The sequence below is a fragment of the Anser brachyrhynchus genome (genome assembly GCF_964034855.1).
Source record: "Anser brachyrhynchus genome assembly, chromosome: 1".
In the NCBI taxonomy this organism is placed as follows: domain Eukaryota; kingdom Metazoa; phylum Chordata; class Aves; order Anseriformes; family Anatidae; genus Anser; species Anser brachyrhynchus.
The window spans coordinates 1,064,604-1,086,220 of record NC_137694.1 but is presented as its reverse complement, the minus strand read 5'-3'; the positions used below and the strand labels follow the sequence as shown (position 1 = coordinate 1,086,220).

At 66.3% G+C, this 21,617-nt stretch overlaps 2 protein-coding genes across 2 annotated transcripts in view; one reads left to right on the top strand and one right to left on the bottom strand.

Annotated features, from left to right (window-relative positions):
• Positions 1 to 21,617, bottom strand: part of SND1 (staphylococcal nuclease and tudor domain containing 1) — a 115,258-nt gene that overhangs the window by 13,294 nt on the left and 80,347 nt on the right. Inside the window, 1 exon segment of the mRNA XM_080577514.1 lies at positions 12,153 to 12,262. Coding sequence (XP_080433640.1) covers positions 12,153 to 12,262 — 110 coding nt within the window.
• LOC308188460 (uncharacterized protein) lies at positions 1,262 to 7,465 on the top strand. Its single transcript, XM_080577516.1, has 2 exons — positions 1,262 to 1,386; positions 1,445 to 7,465. Exon 2 carries the CDS (start codon positions 4,550 to 4,552, stop codon positions 5,471 to 5,473), a length of 924 nt encoding a protein of 307 aa, XP_080433642.1. The 5' UTR covers positions 1,262 to 1,386; positions 1,445 to 4,549; the 3' UTR covers positions 5,474 to 7,465.

Genomic DNA, 21,617 nt, shown 5'->3' with positions numbered 1-21,617 from the left:
GGGTGGGATTTTGGTGGCGCTGGGCTCTGGGAGCCTTTCTCTCAAAGCCCGGCGTCTCATCACCGCCGGCTCTCGTGGCTCCCCGGCCCAGTTCTGGCCCGGTCCCAGCAGCACCGCGGTGCTGGGCCCTTCCTCCCGCGCCGCTCCCCTCCTCATCCTCCTCGCCACCGGGGAGCCCAGCGCCCCGCCAGAGCCGCTACCGGCGGCAGACACGGGGAGCGGGCTGACGTGACGTATGGAGTTTATTTAAGCACTTAGCTTTAATTTTAGCCCTAAATTAGAATAGCAAAGTAAATAATCTGGCTGCTGCTGCTGCTGCGAGAGGTGCCCGGAGGGAGCGTGCGCGGCGGGGAGAGCGCGGGGCTCGGGGCGCGGGGCTCGGGGCTCAGCGCCGCGCTGGGACCGGGGGGGCTGCGAGCTCTGGCCGGGTGGGCTGCGGTGTCCCGGGGGCGAGGGGCTGCGGTGGGATGGGATGGGGTGGGGGGGCTGCGATGGGGTGGGATGGGATGGATGGAGTGTGGTGCGAGGGGACGGGGGGGCCGTGATGCAATGAGATGGAGGAGTTGCAGTGCGATGGGATGGAGAGGCTGGGATGGGATGGGGTGCGATGGGGATGGGATTGGGACAGGATGGAGGGGCTGTGGTGGGGTGAAGAGGTTGGGATGGGATGGGGATGGGGTTGGGACGGGATGGAGGGGCTCTGGTGGGGTGGAGCGGTTGCGGTGTGATAGGATGGAGGGGATGCGTTGTGATGGGATGGAGAGGTTGTGATGGGACGGGATGGGGTGGGGTGGGATCTGATGGGATGCGATGGGATGCGATGGGAGGGAGCATTTGCGGTGCGATCGGAGCAAGGGACTTGCAGCGTGATCAGCACAAGGGGCTGCGGTGTGACGAGGCGGAGGGGCCGTGCAGTGACCAGATCGTTGTGGTTGTGGTGTGGTCAGGGGGCTCGATGCGACGTGAGGGGCTGCACAGCCGTCAGTGGGGGCTGAGGTGGGGGGGTTGCCATGCGAGTGGGTGGGCTGCAGTGTGATGGGGCAGCGGGGCTGCAGTGCCACGAGGGGATGCAGCGCGATCGGTGCAAGGGGTGGCGATGTGGTCGGGTGGTCCCGATGTGGTCGGGTGGCCGCAATGTTGGTCGGGTGCTCGCGATTTGATCGGGTGGTCCCGATGTGAGCGGGTGGTCCCGGTGTGAGCGGGTGGTCCCGATGTGAGCGGGTGGTCCCGGTGTGCTCGGGCGTTTGCAGTGTGCCCGGGGAGGTGCGGGGCAGTTGGGGCACCCAGGTACCCCTGTGCTGCAGCCGCTCCTCCCCCAGGGCTCACAAACTTTGCTGCCTGACCCCCCCGACTGGGGATAGGGGTCTGAGGGACGGGGACGGGACAGTGACGGGACGGACAGGGACAGGGACAGGGACAGGGACAGGGACAGGGACAGGGACAGGGACAGGGACAGGGACAGGGACAGACAGACCCCGGGCCCTGCAGCTGAGGGCGGGGGGGTATTCGCAGCCAGCCCTGTGCGAGCGCCTTCGTCACCGGCTTCCCAGAGACATGCAAGAAGCGGAGCGACAGGAATATAAAAGCCTTTCATTGGCGGCGGTGCCGGGCGCGGGCTGCCCCCCCCCTGCACACGCCATCCATCCACCGCCCCCCGCCCCCCCCCCAGCATTTTGGGGACGGGAGATGGGAGATGCCGGCGAGGTTTTGCCAAGAGCCGGCTCGGGCATTGCCAGCACCGGGGTGTGGGGCCAGCACCGGCCCCACGGAGCCCCACGGAGCCCCACAGCCACCCCACGGAGCCCCCCGGGGTCCGTAAGGAAAACGCCCCAGAGCAGAGCGGGGGCCCCGGGGAACGTGTGCAGCGGCTGCAGCATCCCGTGATTAAAAACCTCGCGGCTTGTTAAGGATAATTTCTATGGCAACGCTCCCCATCGGGGCCCGGCCGCTATTGTCTCCGCACGTGCACGTGCGAGCGGGTGCTGGCAGAGGGGGACCCGGGGTGGCCCCGTCCCGCAGGGTCCCCGAGGGTCCCCGCGCCCGCCCCGGGGCTGTTGGGGTCGGGGATGCTCGGCGGCGGGGACGGAGCCCGGGCACCTCCTGCCGGGGCCTTTCCCTCGCCGCCCGCGCACCGCCGCGGTCAGGGCTCCGTAATTAGCTGCCGTGCCTCGGAAAAGGCAAATATTTACTAAATCCAAATCTGCACTTTCAGGAAAAAAGCAAATGTCACAGCAGCCGCCCAGAAAACCCCGCCAGCAGCACCGGGGGCGGACGCTCCTCCAGGGCCCTGCGTGCACTGGGACACGCTGGGAGGTACTGGGAGGCACTGGGACGGTCCCTACCGCCCTGCTGCAGCGTCGCAGCTCCCTCATGCGCGGCATCCCCGGGCTTGAGCTGAGGTTCCCGAGCGGGGCAAAGCCAGCATCGAGGCCACGGGGCCGTGCTCCGCGGTGCCCGCGGTGGGGCCGCCGTCCCGGGGGCATTCCCACCGGGCGCAGGAAGCCGGCGACGAAGCCGGGGGCTGTGCCGGCTGTGTGGGCTCGGCGGCACAGCCCGACTCGGGGCTCGCGGTAATTATTCTTATTGCTGCGGATATTTTTGGCTCCGTTGCTGCAGATGTTTTCGCAGCTCCGCGGGTTTTGCAGCGTGCGGCAGCGCATCCCGGGAAGGCGCTCGCGTTTCAGCCCGGCGGGGTTTTAATGCTCTCGCTGGGGGCCGCCAGGAGCTGCAGCCATGGGCGCACGGGCGGGGGATCGGCAGGCCGACAATTTGAGGCTCGATTCATCGGAGCAGAACAAAAAGCGCCTTGTGCTTCCCACCCGAGGAGCGCTGCGGACGGGGCCGCTTGCCATCACGCATGGACGGGGGCTGCTTGTGCCCGGCCGCGGAGCCGGGAATCGCCCGGGTGCCAAAAAAAACGCGTGGGAGGGCGACAACCCCTCGCCTCCCCCCGACTTAAGAGGGTCCCCAGGGGGTGCCCACACCGTGCTCGCGTGGCGTGGGGACGCCGTGGTCCCGGCGTGGGTGGCTGTGGCACGTGCGGCTCCCGGTGCTGGTGGGTCGCGTCCCCCCGTGCCGTCTGCGGGGTGAAACCCGAGCGCGAAGCCGCGGGCGCGCGTCCCCCGGGAGCGCGGCGAGCTGCTCGGGGCCGCTGTCAGCCCGAACGTGATCCCAGCCAAAATTAGCCGGCACGCGGCTCGTCACCGGCCGCTCGCTTCACCTGGCTGTGAGTCAGCAGCCGGCTGCAGACAGGGTTTTAAAAATATCCCCGCAGCCTCCCGGCAGGCAGCGGGCACGGGCAGGGGAGCGGGGGCTGCCCCCGGCCCTGCTGCTTTCGGGGCTCCTGCGCCGTCCCCGTGCCGCCGGCTGCCTTTTGGTGACAGGGGCTTTGCCGAGCTCTCGCTCTTCCCGCGGGTGAAACGTCGGGAGGGATGGAAATCGAAGTGGCACGGCGGTTCCCTCAGAGAAAAGGGGCTGAGCTCGGGCTGCGGGGAGCGTGGCGCTGGCGGCGTGGCCGGTGGGGACCTGGGACCCTGCCCCCAAGTGCTGGGGGCTCAGCCTGGGTGTGCAGCCGCTGCAGGACCCCCCCCTTTGCTGCCCCTGTCCCCAAGCATGCTGCAAAGCCCTGGGGGCTCAGCACCAGCTCAGCCCCACACTCCCCTTCGCTCATGCTCCCCTAAAAGCCATCACACATCCCACGACCTCAACGGTGCCAATTACTGCAGCCCCCCCATGTGCCGCAGGCAGCAGTGCTGCGATGCAGCCGGGGTCAGGAGTCGGCACAAAATTACCTTTTCATTGCCTTTACTCCTCTTATGTCACACCGAGCCCCCTCTCCGTGCCGGCGGGGGACAGGCACAGTCGCGTCCCACCGGCAGCGCTCCGTCGGCTGCGCCCCTCGCCCAGCGCCTCAGGCAGAGCCCAGCGCAGCAGCACCCAAGGTCCCTCCGAGCCCCGGTTAGGGCAGCACAGATCTGTCGGCCTGGATGCGGGCAGCTTTGGTCGTGGAGAGCTTTGGGAGCGCGCAGGCGTGCGTGCACAGGCTGAGGTGCGCCCTGCATGGGAGCCAGCCCCGCGCTCTGCAGCCCCCAGCACACGGGGACAGGGACTGGGACGGGGACCGGGACTGATGGGGACAGGGACAAGGATGGGGACAGGGACTGTTACGGGGACAGGGACTTTTAAGGGGACGGACGCCCTCCCTTGAGCCGTGAGGACACAGGCAGCACGGTGCCGTGGAGAGGCGGAGAGGGGACGGTGGCTCTTGGAGTGCTCTCGGGAGCGGGAACCAGTTGAGGAGCACGGTGCCTGTGGAACCCGGCTCGTGACGGCAGCCGATCGACCCACAAAACAACCCCAGCCCTGTGCTGGCCCGGGAAGGGCGGCAGGAGGTGGACAGATTAAAACCGGCCTGAAGCGAGAAGGCGAGCAGCAACGTCCCAGTGGCACCGTCCCCACAGCGTCCTGCTGCTGCCCTCCACGTCTGGGCCCCATCCCTGCCCCAGGGGCCACTGGGGAAACTGAGGCACAGAGCCCCTGCCACGAGACGATGAGCATCCGAGGGGGACAGCCTGGGGGGGGACAGCCCCGGGAGGGCTCAGCGCCCTCGTTCTCCTCCCCAGCCGCTCAGCACCGCCGTGCAGGGCTCAGCACCGGGCGACGTTGCCGCTCTCGTGGCTTTTTTCCCCCCCCCGAGCCTGAGCTGCAGACTGCGGCAAACTCTTTTTTGAAGGGGGAGAGGATTTTATGTGCTGCTTCCCCCCCCCCCCCCCCAGTAATTACAACTGCAGCACGGGCTGCTGCTGGGCCCATTTGCATAAACAGTTTAGCAACTGTGCTGCCTCTAAATGGGGCCGCTACCGGGGCTGCTTTGCATAATGCGCCGCTTCCCCGACCCCATCCCGGCCTAATTGGCCTAATTGGCCTGACGAGCCGGGACCTCCCGACCCGGGTCAGCCCTGGGGGTCGCTGCCCCTGCCCGCGGATTGCGACCCCGGCCCCGGGGTGGATAAATGCTGCCCCCGCTGCGGGAGGGAGATGTGCGGGGCTTCAAGCACCTGCAGCTCCCCCGGCTCCGCCACCAGCCTGCCACGTCCCCGGCACCGTCCCTGCCTCTGCGTGGCCACCGTGCCGCCGCCACGTGCCGGCTCCGCGGGGCGGGCAGCGCCGGTGCCCCCGCGTCGCGCCGGCGAAGCCCAGCGGGACCCCGGGGACGGATGGTGCCGTACGGCCGCAAAGAGTCGGCACCTGGGGAGAAGCCGGCAGCCTCTCCGACGTAATTAAACCCGGCACCTTGTCAAATCAAGGCTGCTCGCTCGCACAACATGAGCACGAGGGGGAAGAGGTGGGACAGGGCCCCGGGAGCCTTCCCGGCGCTGCCGCTCCTGGTCGGTGCCCGCTGCCACGGCGAGACCCCAGCCGTGCTGTGCCGGTGCTGCCGCAGGCAGTGCAAAGGCAGGGATGGGGTAAATAAAGGGCCGGGGGCATGTGGGGCAGCACGAAGCCACGCCGGGGCACGAGCAGCTTTGGGGCGCGGGGCTGGACCCCAGATGTAGGGGAGGCTGCAAGGAAACCCTGCTGCGGGGGCGCAGCCGTGGGCTGGGAGCTGCGGCCGCTGGAGGAGCCGGGCTGAGAGCGAGAGGGATAACGAGAGGGGTAATGAGAGGGATAACGAGAAGGTTGATGAACCTGTGCAGCCTCATCCCTCCTGGACACATCTCCGGGGGATGCACGGGGCCGTGCCCCGCTCCGTGCCCCCCTGTCCCCCCGTGGACGTGAGCCCATGCTGCTGGCAGCCGTGCCAGGGGCACGCAGCGCCCGCGTGGCACCGGCACGCTCGGCCCCGCAGCTTCCCTGCTCACCAAAGCGGCTTTTGGCGGCCAGCTGAGCGTTCAGCAGGATCTCCTTCCCATTATGGCAGGAGGAACGCATTCGAGGGGAGAGAATTACACCTTGACGAGAGGAAATTTTTGCCTACGGATTAAACGCGTCGCTCCCTTTGGCTGGAGACTGAACCTGAGCCGAGCGCGGCCGCAGCCCGGGTGGGCACGAGGGGGCTGCTGGCGCTGCTCGGCTGCTGCCCCCGGCCGGGGCTCGGCACAGGGGGGGCTCCTCCGGCAGCACTGCCCCCTCCCAGCTCCGCGGGGAGCTGCGGCCTGGCGCTGCTGCGGCAAACTGCTGACACATCAGCCGAAACCTCTAATTAAAACCATAATGATAAAGGAAAAATGTGGGCTACGAGGCAATCAATAACGGAACAAAACGCGCTCCTGCCAGGGCTTGTTTCCTCGGACTCAGGTCCCCGAGGGGCTTCGCAAAGCCGTGATCTGGATGCGAGCTGCGAGCGCTCGCAGCGGGATCGTCCGCCTCCCCCCCGTCCTCCCAGCACAGCCCTGCATGGGGGGGACACAAAGGGGACACCCAGAGCGCCGGGGGACAAACGGCCCGGCACTGCCCATCCATTTTCTCTCCACCACGTTAATCAACGGCGGGAGAAGCTGCACGGCTGTTGGACTCCAGCAACGGCAGCAGAGGTCGGCTCCGTCCCCACGGGGTGGGGGCTGGCGACGGGGAGGGACCGGCCCCCAAAATCCAGCACCCGCAGGGGGTCCCTGCCCAGCGCCGCCGGGTGCTGTTGGCTGCCCAGGCGATGTGCCCGCGGTGCTGTAAGGGAACGGCCGCGCCGTCCTGCGTAATGGGTCGCGTGCTACGAGCCGGAGAGGTGACCGCAGGGAGCAGTACCGGTAACTGCACGCCGTAATTCCCGGCGTCGTCCCAGCCAGGCCGGCTGAGCCGGGCTGTCTCGGCGGAGCCGCGTGCGTGCCGGAGCTGCACCACGCAGGGCTGAGCGCCGTGCCCGGCGTGCTCGTGGCACCCAAGCGCGTGAACGCCGGCTTCTCGCATGCTCCAGGAGCCCGCGGCGCTGCCAGCGGTCACTTCCCTGCCGGGTCCCGCTCCACCTTGCCAGAATCAGGGGAAAAAGCTGCTAAAAATGTGCTGGCACCGGAGCCCTAGCAGTACGGGCTTCCTGCCTGGCTGCATGGCACGGCGTGGTGCGGCACAGCGTGGCACGGCACGGCACGGCATAACTTGGCACGGCATAACACGGCTCAGCACAGCACGGCACAGCGTGCCACGTGCCTCCCCAGCTTCCCACCCTCTGCTCTCCCAGCCAGCGTGACATCTGCGTGTCCCCGGGGGGGGACACGACACCTGCATGTCCCTGGGGGACACACAACACCTGCGCGGCCACCGGGCGCCGGGGACAGGGTGCGGACACACACGCACAGGGCAGGGGACATTGGCTCCCAGCCCAGCACAGCGAGGAGCAAAGCCTTCCTGCCCCCTGACCTCGTCCCTTTCCAGATACAGCATCACCATCCTGTCCCCATCCCCGTCTCCATCCCATCCCCATCCCCGTCCCCTTTTCCATCACCATCCTGTCCCCATCCCTGTCCCCATGCCATCCCCATCTACATCCCCATCACCATCCTGTCCCCATCCACATCCCCGTCTCCATCACCATCCTGTCTCCACCCCTGTCACCATCTTATCCCCATCCCCATCCCCATCCCTGCCCCTGCGTGGCCAAAGGGCTCTCCTCTTGCATTAAGCCCCAGCGCCTACAACGCACGAGCGAAGGAGAAGGGGAGGCGAGGCAAAAAAAAAGGGGGAAAAAAAATAAAAGAGCTGCTTTCTGCTCAGCTCCTGGAGGACTTGAGCATTTAGCAAAAGAGTTTAAAAGCTTGCTGACCTGGCACGCTTGAGGAGCTGAGATTACGAAGAGAAAACCTTTCAAGCGCCCGAGGTGCCGGGGGAGGCGGGGGAGGCCGGCGAGCATGGCGCTGGCGCTGCTGCCTGGTGCGGGGAACAAGTGGCCCCCGACAAAGACCACGGAGCTGAGCCCGCTCCCAAATCACTGCCCCGGCCCCGAGGAATGCCTCCGCCAGCAGGACCTGGGTGCTGGAACACCGAGCACCCCGTGGGGTTGGGGTGGTTGGGGACCCCTGGCCACGTTTTTGGCAGAGGTGGGGTTTGGTGGTGGTGGGGGTCCGGCAACGTGTCCCCTCCCATGGCTTCCCTTGGATGCCTGCCACGCTGTGCGGCCCCATGGCACTGACAGAGCCAGCGGTGGGTGGATGGATGGACAGACGGACGGACGGTGTGATGGGACCCCCAAATACATCGCCACACTGGAGGCAAGCGGCAGGGACGCAACGGGGATGGCACCGACCTCTGCGCCCCAGGGAGGGGGCTGTCACCCCGTCCCCGTGTCCCATGGGGAGCTGCCACGATTCAAGAGCTCCTGGGGACAACTGGAACACAGCAAAGGCTGAGCCCCGGTGGGCACCGCAGCCCGAGGACGGGGCAGCAGCACCCAGGGGACGTGGGGACACAGGGCCGTGCCGGTGGGGGCAGCGCTGCCGGTGGCTCGCGAGCTGCAGCCCAGGCACGCCGCCCACCCTGCCGCCAGCTCCCCTGGATCTCCGCGGCTCCGTCCCCCCAGGGAATTGTCTTTATTAAGTCGCCCTGCTCGGGCTCCTCGCCGGCAGGAAGGATTAACGCCACCGCAGCCTCGCGCCTCTCCGCTCCTGTGCGCTCGGGTTTCCTGCAGCAAACGCGCCCCTGGGATCGTCCCCAAGCGCTGTGGGGCTGCGGGAAGCTGCAGGAGCCCCGGGCACGTTGCCACCAGGGTCTGCGGGGATGCGGTGTGGGGCACGAGCCAAGGAGCCGGAGCTGGGTCTGGGCAGCTGGGAGGCAGAAGCCACGAGGGCACCAGGGAGGGGACCCCCGTGTCCCCGTCCTGGGGTTGGCAGCAGTGCTGCCTGTTTGCAGGGTGTTGGGAGCATGGCCCTGGGCACCCCACGGGGACCCTGTGCAGCAGCTGCCCGGGCTGGCCCATGCTCCTGGGGCACAGGAGCCGCAGCCTGCGTGCCGTGGGACACCGCAGTGCCTCTGCTGCCGAGGCTCTGCTGGGGAGACGGCAGCTGAGCTGCCCCAGCCCCACTCCCCCTGATGTGCCCCGGCACCCCCTGATCTGCCCCAGCTCCCCCATTCCTGCCCCAGCACCCCCGTTCCTGCTGCAGCTCCCCCGTCCCCTCCTCTCCCCCTGCTCCCAGCACGCGGCGGGGCCGTGCCCTGTGCCTGGAGCCCCCACCGCCGGGGGGGTGCGGTTCTGTCACCCTGGGGTCCCAGGAGCGAGGGGAAGAGCAAAGCCGTCGGCGCCCAACGAGCGCGGTTTTATCCTGACAGTCATTCAGGGAGATGGCCAAGGGCTGCGGAGGGCATTTTTTATCCTATATTGAAATTATGAATCACGGCGCAATTACACAAAATGGATCCCGCGCTCGGGTGGCACAGAAGTTTCAATCAGAGGAGTCGCACGAGTTGGTGAATTTTCATATCAAGAGGTCTTAATGAGCACACATTAAAGACAGGGGAGGCGGGGACGGGGGGCAGGTTCACGCCAAATTCTGCAAACGCCCCCGGCGCTCACGGGAGAGCTGGCTGGACACCCCACACGGCCCCAGCCGTGCTCCCATCAAGAGCAGCGGGGCCGTGGTGACCGGCACACGGCTCTCGGGGCGCCCAGATGCTTTCTCCTTCAGAAGATCAAAAGAAAGTAATTTACGGTTTTTCATCTCAGAATCTAAAGCTGCTCCCCTGCAGGGCGATTTCTGTAATTAGCATTTGCTGAGGCCATGCAAGGTCGGCCCGGCCGCGGCTCCCTCTGAGGATGGTCCTGAGGAGCCAGCCCGCAGCCCGGCCTCGCGACGGTGCTGTGGAGGTGCAGGATCGGCCCCTGCTTCCCGCGGCAGCTCCAGCATCTGCCACGCATCCAGCGTGCACCCACTGTGCTCCCACTGTGCACCCACCGTGCATCTGCCCTGCATCTGCTCAGCACCCTCTGTGCATCCCCCATGTATCTGCTGTGCATCCTTCACGCATCTGCCCTGCACACGCTGTGCTTTTGCTGTGCATCTGCTGCACACCCACCCTGCAACTGCTTTGCATCCACCAGGCATCCTCTGTGCACCCTCTGTGCATCCTCCGTGCATCCACCACGCATCCTCCATGCAACCACTGTGCATCCTCTGTGTATCCTCTGTGCAACCATTGTGCATCCTGTGTGCATCCTGTGTGCATCCTCTGTGCATCCTCTGTGCATCCTCTGTGCATCCACCACGCATCCTCTGTGCAACCACTGTGCATCCTGTGTGCATCCTCCATGCATCCTCTGAGCCACCATTGTGCGTCCACTGTGCATCCCTCATGCGTCCTCGTGTATCCGCTGTGCATCCCCGCTGCGTCCCCGCTGTATCCGCTGTGCATCCATCGCGCACCCGCCGTGCACCTGCCGCGTGTCCACCATGCACGCACCGCGCATCCGTTGTGCTTCTGCTGTGCTTCTGCTGCGCATCTGCCGCACACCCACCCCGCACCCTCTGTGTGCCCACTGTGCATCCATTGTGCATCTGCTGCGCATCTGCCGCACATCCTCTGTGCATCCACCGTGCATCTGCCGTGCATCCGCTGTGTGCTCGCTGTGCATCCCTAGCACAGCCCCTGCGCAGGTGCTGGGCACCCCCTGCTCGTTCTCTTTGCACCCTGCACGCCCCCGCTGTGCATTCGCTGTGCATCCAGCCCGCATCCCCGGTGCACCCGTGGTGCACCAGCCGTTCACGTGCCGCACATCCACCCTGCCACCGCCGCGCATCCTCTGTGTGCCTGCTGCGCACCACAGCTCCGCAGAGGGCAATGCAAGCCACTGCAGAGGACCCAGACGTGCTCTAACTCCTGCACTTCTCCCACCCTGTGTGCTCACAGGGCCCAGTTCGGTGCCTCCCTGCTCACGCTGGGGACACAGCGGGTGGCAGGGACGAGGCAAGCGCAGCACCTGGTGCCTTCCGCTGTCCCCTGGGCGGCTCTGGGGAGGCTGCAGAGCTGGAAGTGCCGCTGGCCATGGGACGGAGAGGATGGAAGCACGCCTGTCCCATCCCAGTGGGAAAACTGAGCATAGCGCAGCAGCCCCTAGCAGCTCCTCACATACATCCTGGCAGGCAGGGCCAGATCCAGGGGCACCCGGGGGACCCGCGGTGGCGTCTCCATTGCCCCGAGCCAGCCCAGCTCATCGCAGAGAATGCTCAGAGCCCGTGGCAGGGAGACGGGGCTGGCAGACCCTGAGATAACGGCTGCTTGAGTCAACCTAAAGCTAACGGCTGGGAAACGGACAGAAGGGCAGCGATGTGCGGTGGGTACAGAGACACCCCGCTGAGGAGCCGGGGTCCCCGCGAGAGCCGCGCTGCGGACGAGGAGCGAGTTGTATGTGCAGGAGATGCAGCGGCACGGAGCAGGTACCCCATCGGTCTGGGGGGGGCACGGTGACACCCAGGGCTGGGTCACCCCCTCTGCACCTGGCCCTCACAGGCCGAGCCCTTCTTCCTCCTCGCCCTGTCCTCTCCCCCCCCGCGCTGGCCTGGAGCCCCCGCGCACAGCGGGTGCGCTGTGCCGCTTCGTGCTTCCTCTGCACTTTCCCTTTTTGCAAGCATCATCTCTGTGCTTTCCTTTTTTGCCGGCGTCATTGCCAGGTGCTTTTCGGGGCCACCGCCTTTGCGGTCTTTCTGGGGCACATGCAGCACCCTCACCTGGCACCCAGCAGGATGCGTTCCCCCATGCTGTGCTTGGCACAAGTAGCTCTCCTTATCGCTTTCCGCACAAATACAAAGGTAAAAGAAGAGGCAAGCGAGCGCTCTCCCACCTGCCCCTGGCCCTGACAGGGAGAAATGCCCGGCACAAGAGATTTTAGGGGTGGTGGGAAGACACCACCTCCGTGATTTACGCATTGGCTTCCAACACAAAGCACCATTCCCGTGCCACCGGCGTGCCAAGACTGGCAGTGGCAAAGGGCTCTCGTCCACCCCTCGCACGTGGTATGGACACGGCAGCCCCGAGCTGTGCCAGAGCCACGGAACTGCATCCCCTGGCTGTGCCCAGACCCAAACCTGGCAGCAGGGACACTCAGTGACGTATGATCGTGGCAATTCCTGTGCCACGGAAAGCCCCCACCTGCCGCGCCTGCCCGCAGCCCTTCGGGAAGGCAGCTGGCACCCTCTGGCATCGTATGCACCCGCGCCCGCGCCGTGCGCTCCTACCTCTCGCTGCAGCACCAGCTCCTTGGTGAAGTGCGTGGCCTCCTCGCTGAAGGGTTCCCCCTCCTGCACCAGCCCCGGCAGGTTCCTGGCTCCTCGGGGACACTCGATACCTGCAGGGGGAGAGGGAGGCGTTGGGAGGGGGCCGGTGCGTACCCGTGCGCCCACCCCAGCGGCGCCGGTGGCCCGGTGGCTGCCCCAACCCTGCGCGGCACGCGGCTGGTGGCTTCGGGCTCTTGGTTGGCAGCAGCGTTGCTCCTTCCCTTTACGGCAGCCGCAGGGCTCGTGCAGCTTCACGGGCCGTAAAACTATATGGGCGAGGAAATGAAAATTGATTCCCCGGCTCCGCGCGGCGCAGCCAGAGCAGTGCCAGGCCTCGCTGCTCCCGCCTGGCACCGGGCTTCGCTGCGGGGCTGCCGGCGGCTCCCCGTGGGGTGGGACGGGGGCACCCCACGTACCCGGGGGGGCTGCAAAGACCCCACGCCGGGAGCTGCTCCCTGCACAAATCCTAAATCATCACTGGGCAAGGCGGTGCTGGGGACACAACCCAAAGCGCACGCTTAGCGGAGGAAGGCAGCGCACAAAGACTTTACCACGGCGCCGGCGGTGCCACCTTCAGTCTAGGCGCACGTTAACACCCCCTGGCCCCCCAAAATCCCCAGCCCCCTCAGCTGGTGGGCATGGGGCCCGTGCAGAGCCCGCGACAGCCCCTGGGCCGGGCCAGGGAGGAGCTGGCAGTGCGGGGGGCACAGTGACGAGCCCGCAGGCTGGGGTTAGGGCTGCGCCCCTGTCCCTGTCCCCAGTCCTTGTGCCCTGCCTCGCGCCGGAGGGGGACGTCCCCGGCTGCCTCAAGCACCGAGCCTAATTCCAGGCTGCTCCCATTACCTCTAATAGCCGCCTGCGCGATAGCGCTGGCTGAGAGCTCCTGATAAGCAGGTATTAATTCTGCCCTATTATTACAGCCGCACGGGCAGGTCAAGCACCAGCGCTACCCCCCCAATCTCGTCAGCCATCGCTGGGAATTGAAATACCGAAAAAAAAAAGGGGGAGAGGAGGAGACCGAGTGCTGCAGGGCTGGCTCTCTGGCTTGGCGCAGAGGCCGGGCTGTGCCCCACGTGCCCCAGACCCAAACCACGACCCGGAGCCGCCGCGGCGCAGCCGCCGCTCCCTGACTCGGTTTCCCCAGGTGCGGAGCGGGGTGAGAGCCCCGGGGTCCCCTCGTGCAGCGCGCTGCCCGAGCCAGGCTGCTCCGCTGCCACGGAGGCACAGCTTATTAAACGGGGAAGTGCTGCATTGTTAATTTTATTTTACATAATTTGTTGTTAATGAAGTGCCAAGAATTACATTTAGCGGCTGCCCAACCCGTCGGTCTATAACGGGAAAGTGCAGAGCAGCGCCCTGCGGGATGCGGGAGGGGCAGCGCGCGGTGAGGCCGGTGCTGGCATCGCCCCCGGCTCACGGCACGGCCGCAGGAGCCATCACCGGCGCTCAGCCTGCGGAGGGACCGGGCTGCCGGGGTGCAGGGCAGGTGCTGTGGGGTCCGAGAGCCGCCCCGCACCACCCTGGGACCGACACCGCAACGGCTGGGGACGGGGCTGTCCCCGCACGGGGGGACCGCGGGAGCACCGGGGAGGCAGCAGGGTGCAGGCACCAGCGAAGGGGACGGGATTAAGGCACAGCACGGCCCGGTGCTCCTCACCGGGCAGGACAGACAGATGGACAGACGCCGATAATTCACGGCAAGAGGCTGAAGCGCGCGGCAAAGCCGGCACCGCAAAGGGCAGACCCTGCAGCAAAGCCGCGATGGGAAACCGGCTTGCGAGCGATCGCTTGAACAGGAGATTTTATGTTTAGCAGAGCCCCCATCCTTACTCCGCGTGCTGTTTCTAATAAAAAAGCCTGCTTAGGGTCAGAAGCAGAGCTGGCTGTGGGCGCAGCAGTGCGGGCAGGCGGCGGCGGGGCACCCCCGGTGCGGTGCAGGGGGCACCCAGCGCTGCCGGCACGCAGGCGCCGTGCTCCAGCAGCAGCGCTTCCAAAACGCTGCTCCCGCGCGTTGATGAAGTGCTGACCGGCGTGCAGACGCGGCCGGGCGCAAGTCACGGTGGGGGGGGGGCAGCAGCCGCCCAGCGAGAGGGGAGCGCGGCCCCTGGGAGGCTGCGGGGGGGCGCGAGTGCAGACGATGAGAAGCGCCGACTTAAATCAAGGTTTCCTGCTCGCTGATTTAGCCGGCGATTAAAAGCGGTGATTTGAATCACTCGAAATTAAACCTCTGCACCGTGGGCAATGATGGGCGAGGAGGAGGCTGCGGGAGAGGGCTCCGGTGTCCCTGGCTCTCCCCAGCCTTCCCCGGGGCTTGCTGGGGCAGGGGGGCACCCGCTCCGAGAAAATACTGCGTCCCCATCCCCATCCCATCCCATCCCATCCCATCCCATCCCATCCCATCCCCACCACCCCGCTGCCTCCCACCCTCGCCATCACCACAACCGCAGAGCTGGAGCGCGGTGGCAGCCAAAAAAGCCTTTTTTTTTTCCCCTCTTTTCCCTCCTCCCTCTCCTCCGTGCTGTCTCCAAGGGAAGCAAAACATTTCCAGGCAGTCTGGCAGGAGTTTGGCAGCGGTGACACACAGCAGCCAGCTGCCAGCCCCCCCCGAGCCCCCCCGGGGCGAGGGGAGCCCCCGGCCCTGCCCGTGCCCCATCCCGGCCCCCACAGCAGCCTCTGGAGCGTCCGCACCCCCCTGCCCCAAAAAAACGGGATAGGAACAGAGGATTTCTGGAAAAGCAGCAGAACTCGGGGTGGGGAGAGTGGGCGATCCAGCGGCTTCGTCAGCGAGCCGAGCACCGGCAGCCTGGCCCCAGGGGCTTGCCACTTGCCCTGGGGCTTGCCCTGGCCACTTGCACGTGAGCAAGTGTGCACCCCCCTTTTGTGCTGTGCACCATTTGGGGGCACATGGGAGAGCGGCGCGAGGTGTTCGCCAGGGCTCCTGCCTTCGCCAGGAGGATTCTGGCGCCCTTCCTCCTCCTCCTCCTCCTCCTCCTCCTGTGCGCAGCGAGCAGGGGCCAGGGGGAGGGAGCCGCGGCTGTGCGCTAACAGCCTCCAACAGCGGCGAGCGGCGAAAGATGCTTTTTTTGCAGAAAGTGATCTGAAGCAGCAGCCGAGGAAGTGTCCAAGTGCTTAAACCCCAAACGCCAATTAGGAGCGCGGCGCTGCCGCAGCCCGGCGCGGGCTCGGGGGGGGGGGGGGCCCGCTGAGCGCTGCGTGCACGAGCCCCGGACCCCATGCCGGATGCCACGCTGGGTACGCTCACAGCCCCTGATGCCTCCTGAAACCACATGAGCAAAGCCTGCTTTTTTTCGGAAAAAAAAAAAAAAAAAAAGACACGCGGGAAGGATGCGACGAGCGCGTCCAACCCCAGCACTACGCATCCGGCACGCGGCACGGGGAGGGGGACACCCGGCAGCGATCTGAGCAAAGCCATCAAAGTTGCACAGCCCTTGAAAAAACTAAATAAACCTGAAGACGCGGCTCTGATGCTCTTCCCGAGAAGCCGTAATGTATTAATCTGCGCAGATGAGGGATGCAGTTTAAAACACTGCAGCGTGCGGCTGCCGCTGCTTTCCCCCGGGGCCCCAAAATAACTCCGCTACAAATCACTTCTGCTCAGCACCGCCGGGCAGCGAGCCCCGGCTGGAGCACGGCAGTGATGGGGGCGGCCGGGGCAGGGGGCTGGGGGCTGCTCCAACCCCGTCCCCGTCCCCGTCCCCATGCAGGGACAGGAGGAGGGCAAGGGCCGGGGACAAGCATCGCACTGCAAACGCCCCCGTGCGCCCCCCAAGCCGTGGGGAGATGTGATGGAGCATCGGCTTGGAACGGTGTTGGACGGAGCTCTAGGGGCGCATGAAAACTAACCGAGCACATCCCTCAGTGGCTGTCCCATCGGCACAAGAAATAAAATAATTCCAATTCTGGGCTGCCCCCTCACCTCCCTGCGGCACGGACCCCCCCCCACAGCTCCTGGGGCCATGGGCACCGTGCAAGCCGCCGGGGCAGCGTCCCGCAGCACCCCCGCGCTGCAGCCAGACCCGCACCAGGGTGTTCGGCCCCGTAACGCATCTCGGGCTGCGTGCAGGGAAGTGAGGAGCAGGGACCCGTGCAGGGGGTGATAAACCCGGCGCTGTGCAGGGGGCCCAGCGGAGGAGCTGATCCTGCACTGCCACGGAGCGGGCTGTGCATGGGAGCAGGGAACAGGCTCCGGGGGTGGCCACGTGTGCCGGGGGTGCTCTGCGCCAGATCGGGTCCCCGGAGCACTGCAGGGGGATGGGGTAGATGCTGGTGGGGATGCAGGGATGTGGGGACGTGGGACCTCCTCCAGCTGCCTCTTGCTGCGGGGGCTTTGCCTCTTTACTTTGAGCGTGACTTGAGGGCGCTGGGCTCACCTGCACAAAACCTGGGGGGGGTCCGGGATGCTTCGGCGGCGCCTGTCCTGCAGGCTGGTGTGTCCCCGCCAGGTCCCTGCTCAGCACCACACCGCTGCTGCCTTTGGTGACAGCACCAGCACGAGTGGGGCAGGCGCCTGCCTGCATCTCCCCGGGGGGCCCAGCGCATCCCCCCTTCCCTTTGCCGCGCTGTCGCCTTCCCCACCGGCACGGCGAGGCAGGCAGAGGCAGCGGCGTGAGGTCTCGGCGCCCCGTGCTCCTGCCCGGAGCACTTCTGCTACTGACGAATGCCTGAGATTGATCTCCGGCAGGATTTATAGGGTCTTTGAGAAATAGAAAAGGCGAACAGAAGGGAGGACAGAAGCCGCGCGGGAGCATCAGTCACCGGAACGGAGCTGCCCGGTAATTGCGGGCAGCGCAGAAGCGAGACCTGAATGCTGAAGCCCCGCGTCAGACCTCGGTGCACGAGAAGGACGCGAGGTTCGGAGCCGGATCCCGCTGCGGTGCACGTGCCCTGCTCCGGTGGGGCACGGAGCTGGCCCCCGGGGACGCCCGGTGACGCCGCCGTCCCCTCCCTCCCGTGCGCCGTCCCCAAGCCGCGGCGTCCCGGTGCAGGCGGTGCCCACGGCGCTGGCACGCGCGGCGGCCTCGAGTCGTGATGGCAACTTGGCTGCTGCCGCGCAGCCCGTGTGGGAGCGCGGCGTTATTTTTAACACCAGTCCCTACCAAAATAGAGGCTGTCGGGAACAGGGAAACAGACGGCAGCGGGGAGGCGGGGGGTGGCCGGGCGCAGCCCCAATCGCGCCATCCGCGGCCGGGTGGGGGGCACGGCCGGGGACCCCCGGCATGGCACGGTGCCACCAGGACCGGTGGCAGGAGCGCTAAACCCACGCTGCCCAGGTGCAGGCTGTCGGGTGCTGGGGGGATCCCACTTCTCGGCCCCCGTTTACAAAGCGCTGCAGGGGGTGACGAAGGCCCCGTTATCAGCAGATCGGCGATAAAAAGTGGCCGGAGGCACTCGTCCCGATGCAGATGGGAGAATGCCTGCACAGCTCCTGCATCCCATACAGCCTGTACAGCCCCTGCAGTCAGTACAGCCCCTACAGCCCATGTAGCCCAAACATCCTGTACATCCCATGCAGCCCCTACATCCCATACAGCCTGTATAGCCCATGCAGACCATACACACAGCCAATACAGGTCGTAGAGTTCACACAGCCCATACAGCCCACACAACCCCTACAGATCATACAGCCTGTACAGCCTGTACAGATGATATATCCCATACACCTCACACAGCCCATATATCCCGTACAGCCCATATATCCCGTACGCCCATCAGGTCACACAGCCCATACAGCCCATATATCCCGTACGCCCACCAGGTCACACAGCCCATACATCACGTAGAAGCACTGCCACCGTGGTGACGCCTGCAGGGTGGCCGGGCGCCGCAGAGCCCCATCCCTGGGGCACCCCACAGAGGCAGCGGGAGCAGCCGCCACGCTCAGCTCATGGCAGCCCCACGCACTCACGGCCTGGGATCGAGGCACACGCTGACGCACCGGCCTCGCTCGTGTCCATGAGGACGGCTGCTCCTTGGCAAATCCCTATACTGCAGATCTGCAGCGTCTGGGGTCACCACATCCCAAAACCACACACCCGCAGCGTCTGGGGTCACTGCATCCTGATACCGTGGGCGCACAGCAGTTGGGGGTCACCACATCCCCACCCCACACACCTGCAGCATCTGGGGTCACCACATCCTGACACTGCAGGGCCACAGCATTTGGGGTCATCATTTCGGGGCTCAGCTCCCAGCTCCACCCCATGGCCGCGCAGCCCCACATGAGACAAAAAAAATGAGGCAAAGCCAAAAACCGGGTAAAAATGCATCAGCTGCCAGAAGGCATCAGGGGGCATGAGGCTGGAAAGGGTTCCAGGAGGTCTCCATGGCGCGTCGGAGCAGGGTCTGGAGCGTGCGCAACCTCCACGGGCTGCAGATGTGCCCTGCAGCTCAGGGAGAAACCTCATTTTTGCCCCTTTTTCCCCAAAAAGCAGTGACAGGCCCCGACTCAGTGCAGCGGGGCTGCAGACGGGCAGTGCTCCTCGCCCGGCATCCAGATGCCCCCGGGACCCCGCAGCGCCCGGACGGGGACCCCGCGTCCCGCGGTGGCACCAGTGAGCTACAGCCGCCCCCACGGGAGACGGCTTGCTGAGCGGGGTGAGACCCGTGCTGGGCGGGCATCGGCTGCGGCTCAGCCCCCCGGCACAGACAAACACCGTGACCCCCACCCCACCTCGTAAATACGGCGCCGCGCTGTCGCCTCGGCACGATTTAGGGCCCCGACCCTCGGCGCCCCGCTGCACGCTGACAGCGCCGTGCCGGGGCGCAGGAGCCTCAGGGCGTGCTCCCCCCCCCCGCTGGATCCCTCCCGCTGGCGCTGCCGCGGGCCCCCGCACCCCGAAGGCGGCGTCAGGCTTCGGAGTCTCGCTGGGGAAGCGGAGCGCGGGATTAAATTAGTGCCTCTGTATTTGCACATATTTATAGCGCGCCGACGTATATATTTTAGCTGGGAAGACGGCATGAGCCTCCCTGGAGAACCTCCCCGAAGTCACATTTACAGGGGACCTGTCTTCGCTTCATGATGCTCGTTTGCATTTGACTTTAAAAAAAAAAAGAAATGAAGGCGGCGCTGAGGAAACGCGGGGATTTATCCCGTTTCTGGGACGAACCCCACGCCCCCGGGCAGCGGGGCCGGGGCAGCTCCGGCTGCAGCAGCGCCAAGCCGAGGGGAGGGAGCCTGCAGCGGCTCCTGCCAAAACCGAAGGAAACGGGAAAAAAAAAGGAGTGCGTGCGCACGGGGAAAGCCCACCCTGGCTCGCTGCCGCCCCGTGCCCCTCGGTCTCTCGTTATTTTACGAGAGGCAATTACTTCGGCAATTAGCCAGCGGCCGCACCGTGCCAGGGCGGTGCAGCAGCCCCGGGGGCGATGCTGGGAGCTGCGCCCCAGTTGCGGTGCTGGGACCAGTGCCCCGGTTGTGGTGCTGGGACCCGCGCCCCGGTTGTGCCACGCCAGCAGCCAGGGACGGAAAACAAACTTAAAGCGTGGATGGTGCACGGAAGGATCAGCAGCACCGGGCTCTCCCCGTGGCATGGCTGGGAGCGAGTTTTGCCCCTGCAGCGTCATGCTCCGGCCCCGAGCTCGCTGCAGCCCCCAGCAGCGTCCCCCCCCCACCCCCTGTGCCGAAATCCCTGGCCTGGGAAGCCGCCAGCCCCCGCAGCCGCCCGGCCTTTCGTTAGCTGCTCGGCTGAATAATTGATCGGGCTGCACGGGGCTCATTAGGGGCGGGGATGCTTCAATAACCGAGTTTGGCTTACGCAGGGTGAAGGTTTAACTTCTCAGAGCCAGGAGCGAGGAGGGGGCGCCCCTTTGGGATTTGGGGGGTGGCCACAGGGGACCCTCAGCCCCTGCTGGGAGTGGGCCAGGGCGGGGAGGCCGCCAAGCAGTCCTAATTACGCAGCTCCAATTAATAATGTGGAAGGGACAGGGAAAGCACAGCAGGCGTGGTGGTCGGGTGCCGGCACGTGCCAACGGGTGCTGGGGAATTCCCGTTCCCACCACGGCCCTCCCGCCGTCACCTCCCACCCCTGGGTGCTGCGGAGCCTCCCACCCCGACCAGGGACACCCGCGGTCCCCTCCCCAGCAGAGGTGGCGCATTGTCTTCCACGCTAATTGGCACTCTACCTGCCTCTTTAGCCTGTAATTAACGCTTACAGGTTGATTAGAGAGCTGGAGCTGGGGAAGTGTCCCCGGAGAGGCACCGGGGAGGAGGAGGAGCTGCAGATTCCCTGTGCCGTGGGGACCGGGAGGGGACCGGGAGGGGACCGGGACAGTTTGCACAGCGCCCGTGAGTGTTCCCAGCAGCACCGCGATCCCGGCACAGCTGTGGCTCTGGGACGGGCAGCGCGGGGTGATCCTGTGCAATGCGGGGTGGTCCTGTGCAAATTGAGGTCATCCTGTGCAATTGGGATGGTCCCGTGCAACAGGGGCCGATCCCACGCGACACGGGGTGATCCTGTGCAAACTGGGGTGACCCTGTGCCCCGCAGGACGATCCCGTGCAGCGCGGGCGCCCCGGGAGATGCAGAGGCTGCTGTTCCGCGGGGCGCAGCCACATCTCCCCCGGGCACCGAACACCCCAAAACCTTCACTCCCAGCCCGGCCCCTTGCTTTGCAGGGCGGTGACACCCCCCCCCGTCCCCCCCAGCTCGTTATTGCCAGCCCTCTAATTGAGCTGTCTGCCGAAGGGCAAAGCGGAGGTGGCGAGGGAGGTGGCCGGGGTGACTCAGCCGCGGCAGGAGGCGAGCGGCGCACCCCGCGCGCAGCGGCACCCCCAGGGCTCCGGGGACCCTGCGGGGGCTCGGGGCCGCCTGTGCCGGGGGGGGGTCACGACTTTGGGAACTTTTCGGAGCCCGGGCACCCCCAGCAAGGCGACAGCCCGTCGGTCTCCACAGCAACGGGGATTAAATATAACTTGCAGCGAGCGCGCTCCCCCCGGAGCCATCCATCCATCGCCCGGCCGCCGGAGCGCCCCCCCCCCCTCCCCGCTTGCTCCCATTTGATTTAAAACCCACCCAGCCAAGCCAGAGCACCCCGACCTGCAGAGAGGGGCCAGGAACGCCGTGCAGGATGGCAACAGGAAGGGATGGGAGCATCCCGAGCATCCCACCGCCATGCCCCCCCCCGCCCCCAGCCCGCAGAAGCCCCCCCAACCTCGCCAAGGGAAGGGTTTAATCGCTGCAGCGGTGTGGAGCCGAGCTCATGGGGCGGGTGTGACAGCCCCGTGCATGCATCCAGCAGCACCGACGTGAGGAGGAAGAGGCCAGGGCGTGCATCAGGGCCGGGAATCACAAATTTCCAGGGAAGAGCAACGCAGCGAGCAGGAGTGAGGGTCCCAGGCCCCCTCCCCGGACCCCGGTGCACGGGGAGCGCTCGGAGGCAGCCGGTGGGATTCCCGCGCGCGAAGCGCGGC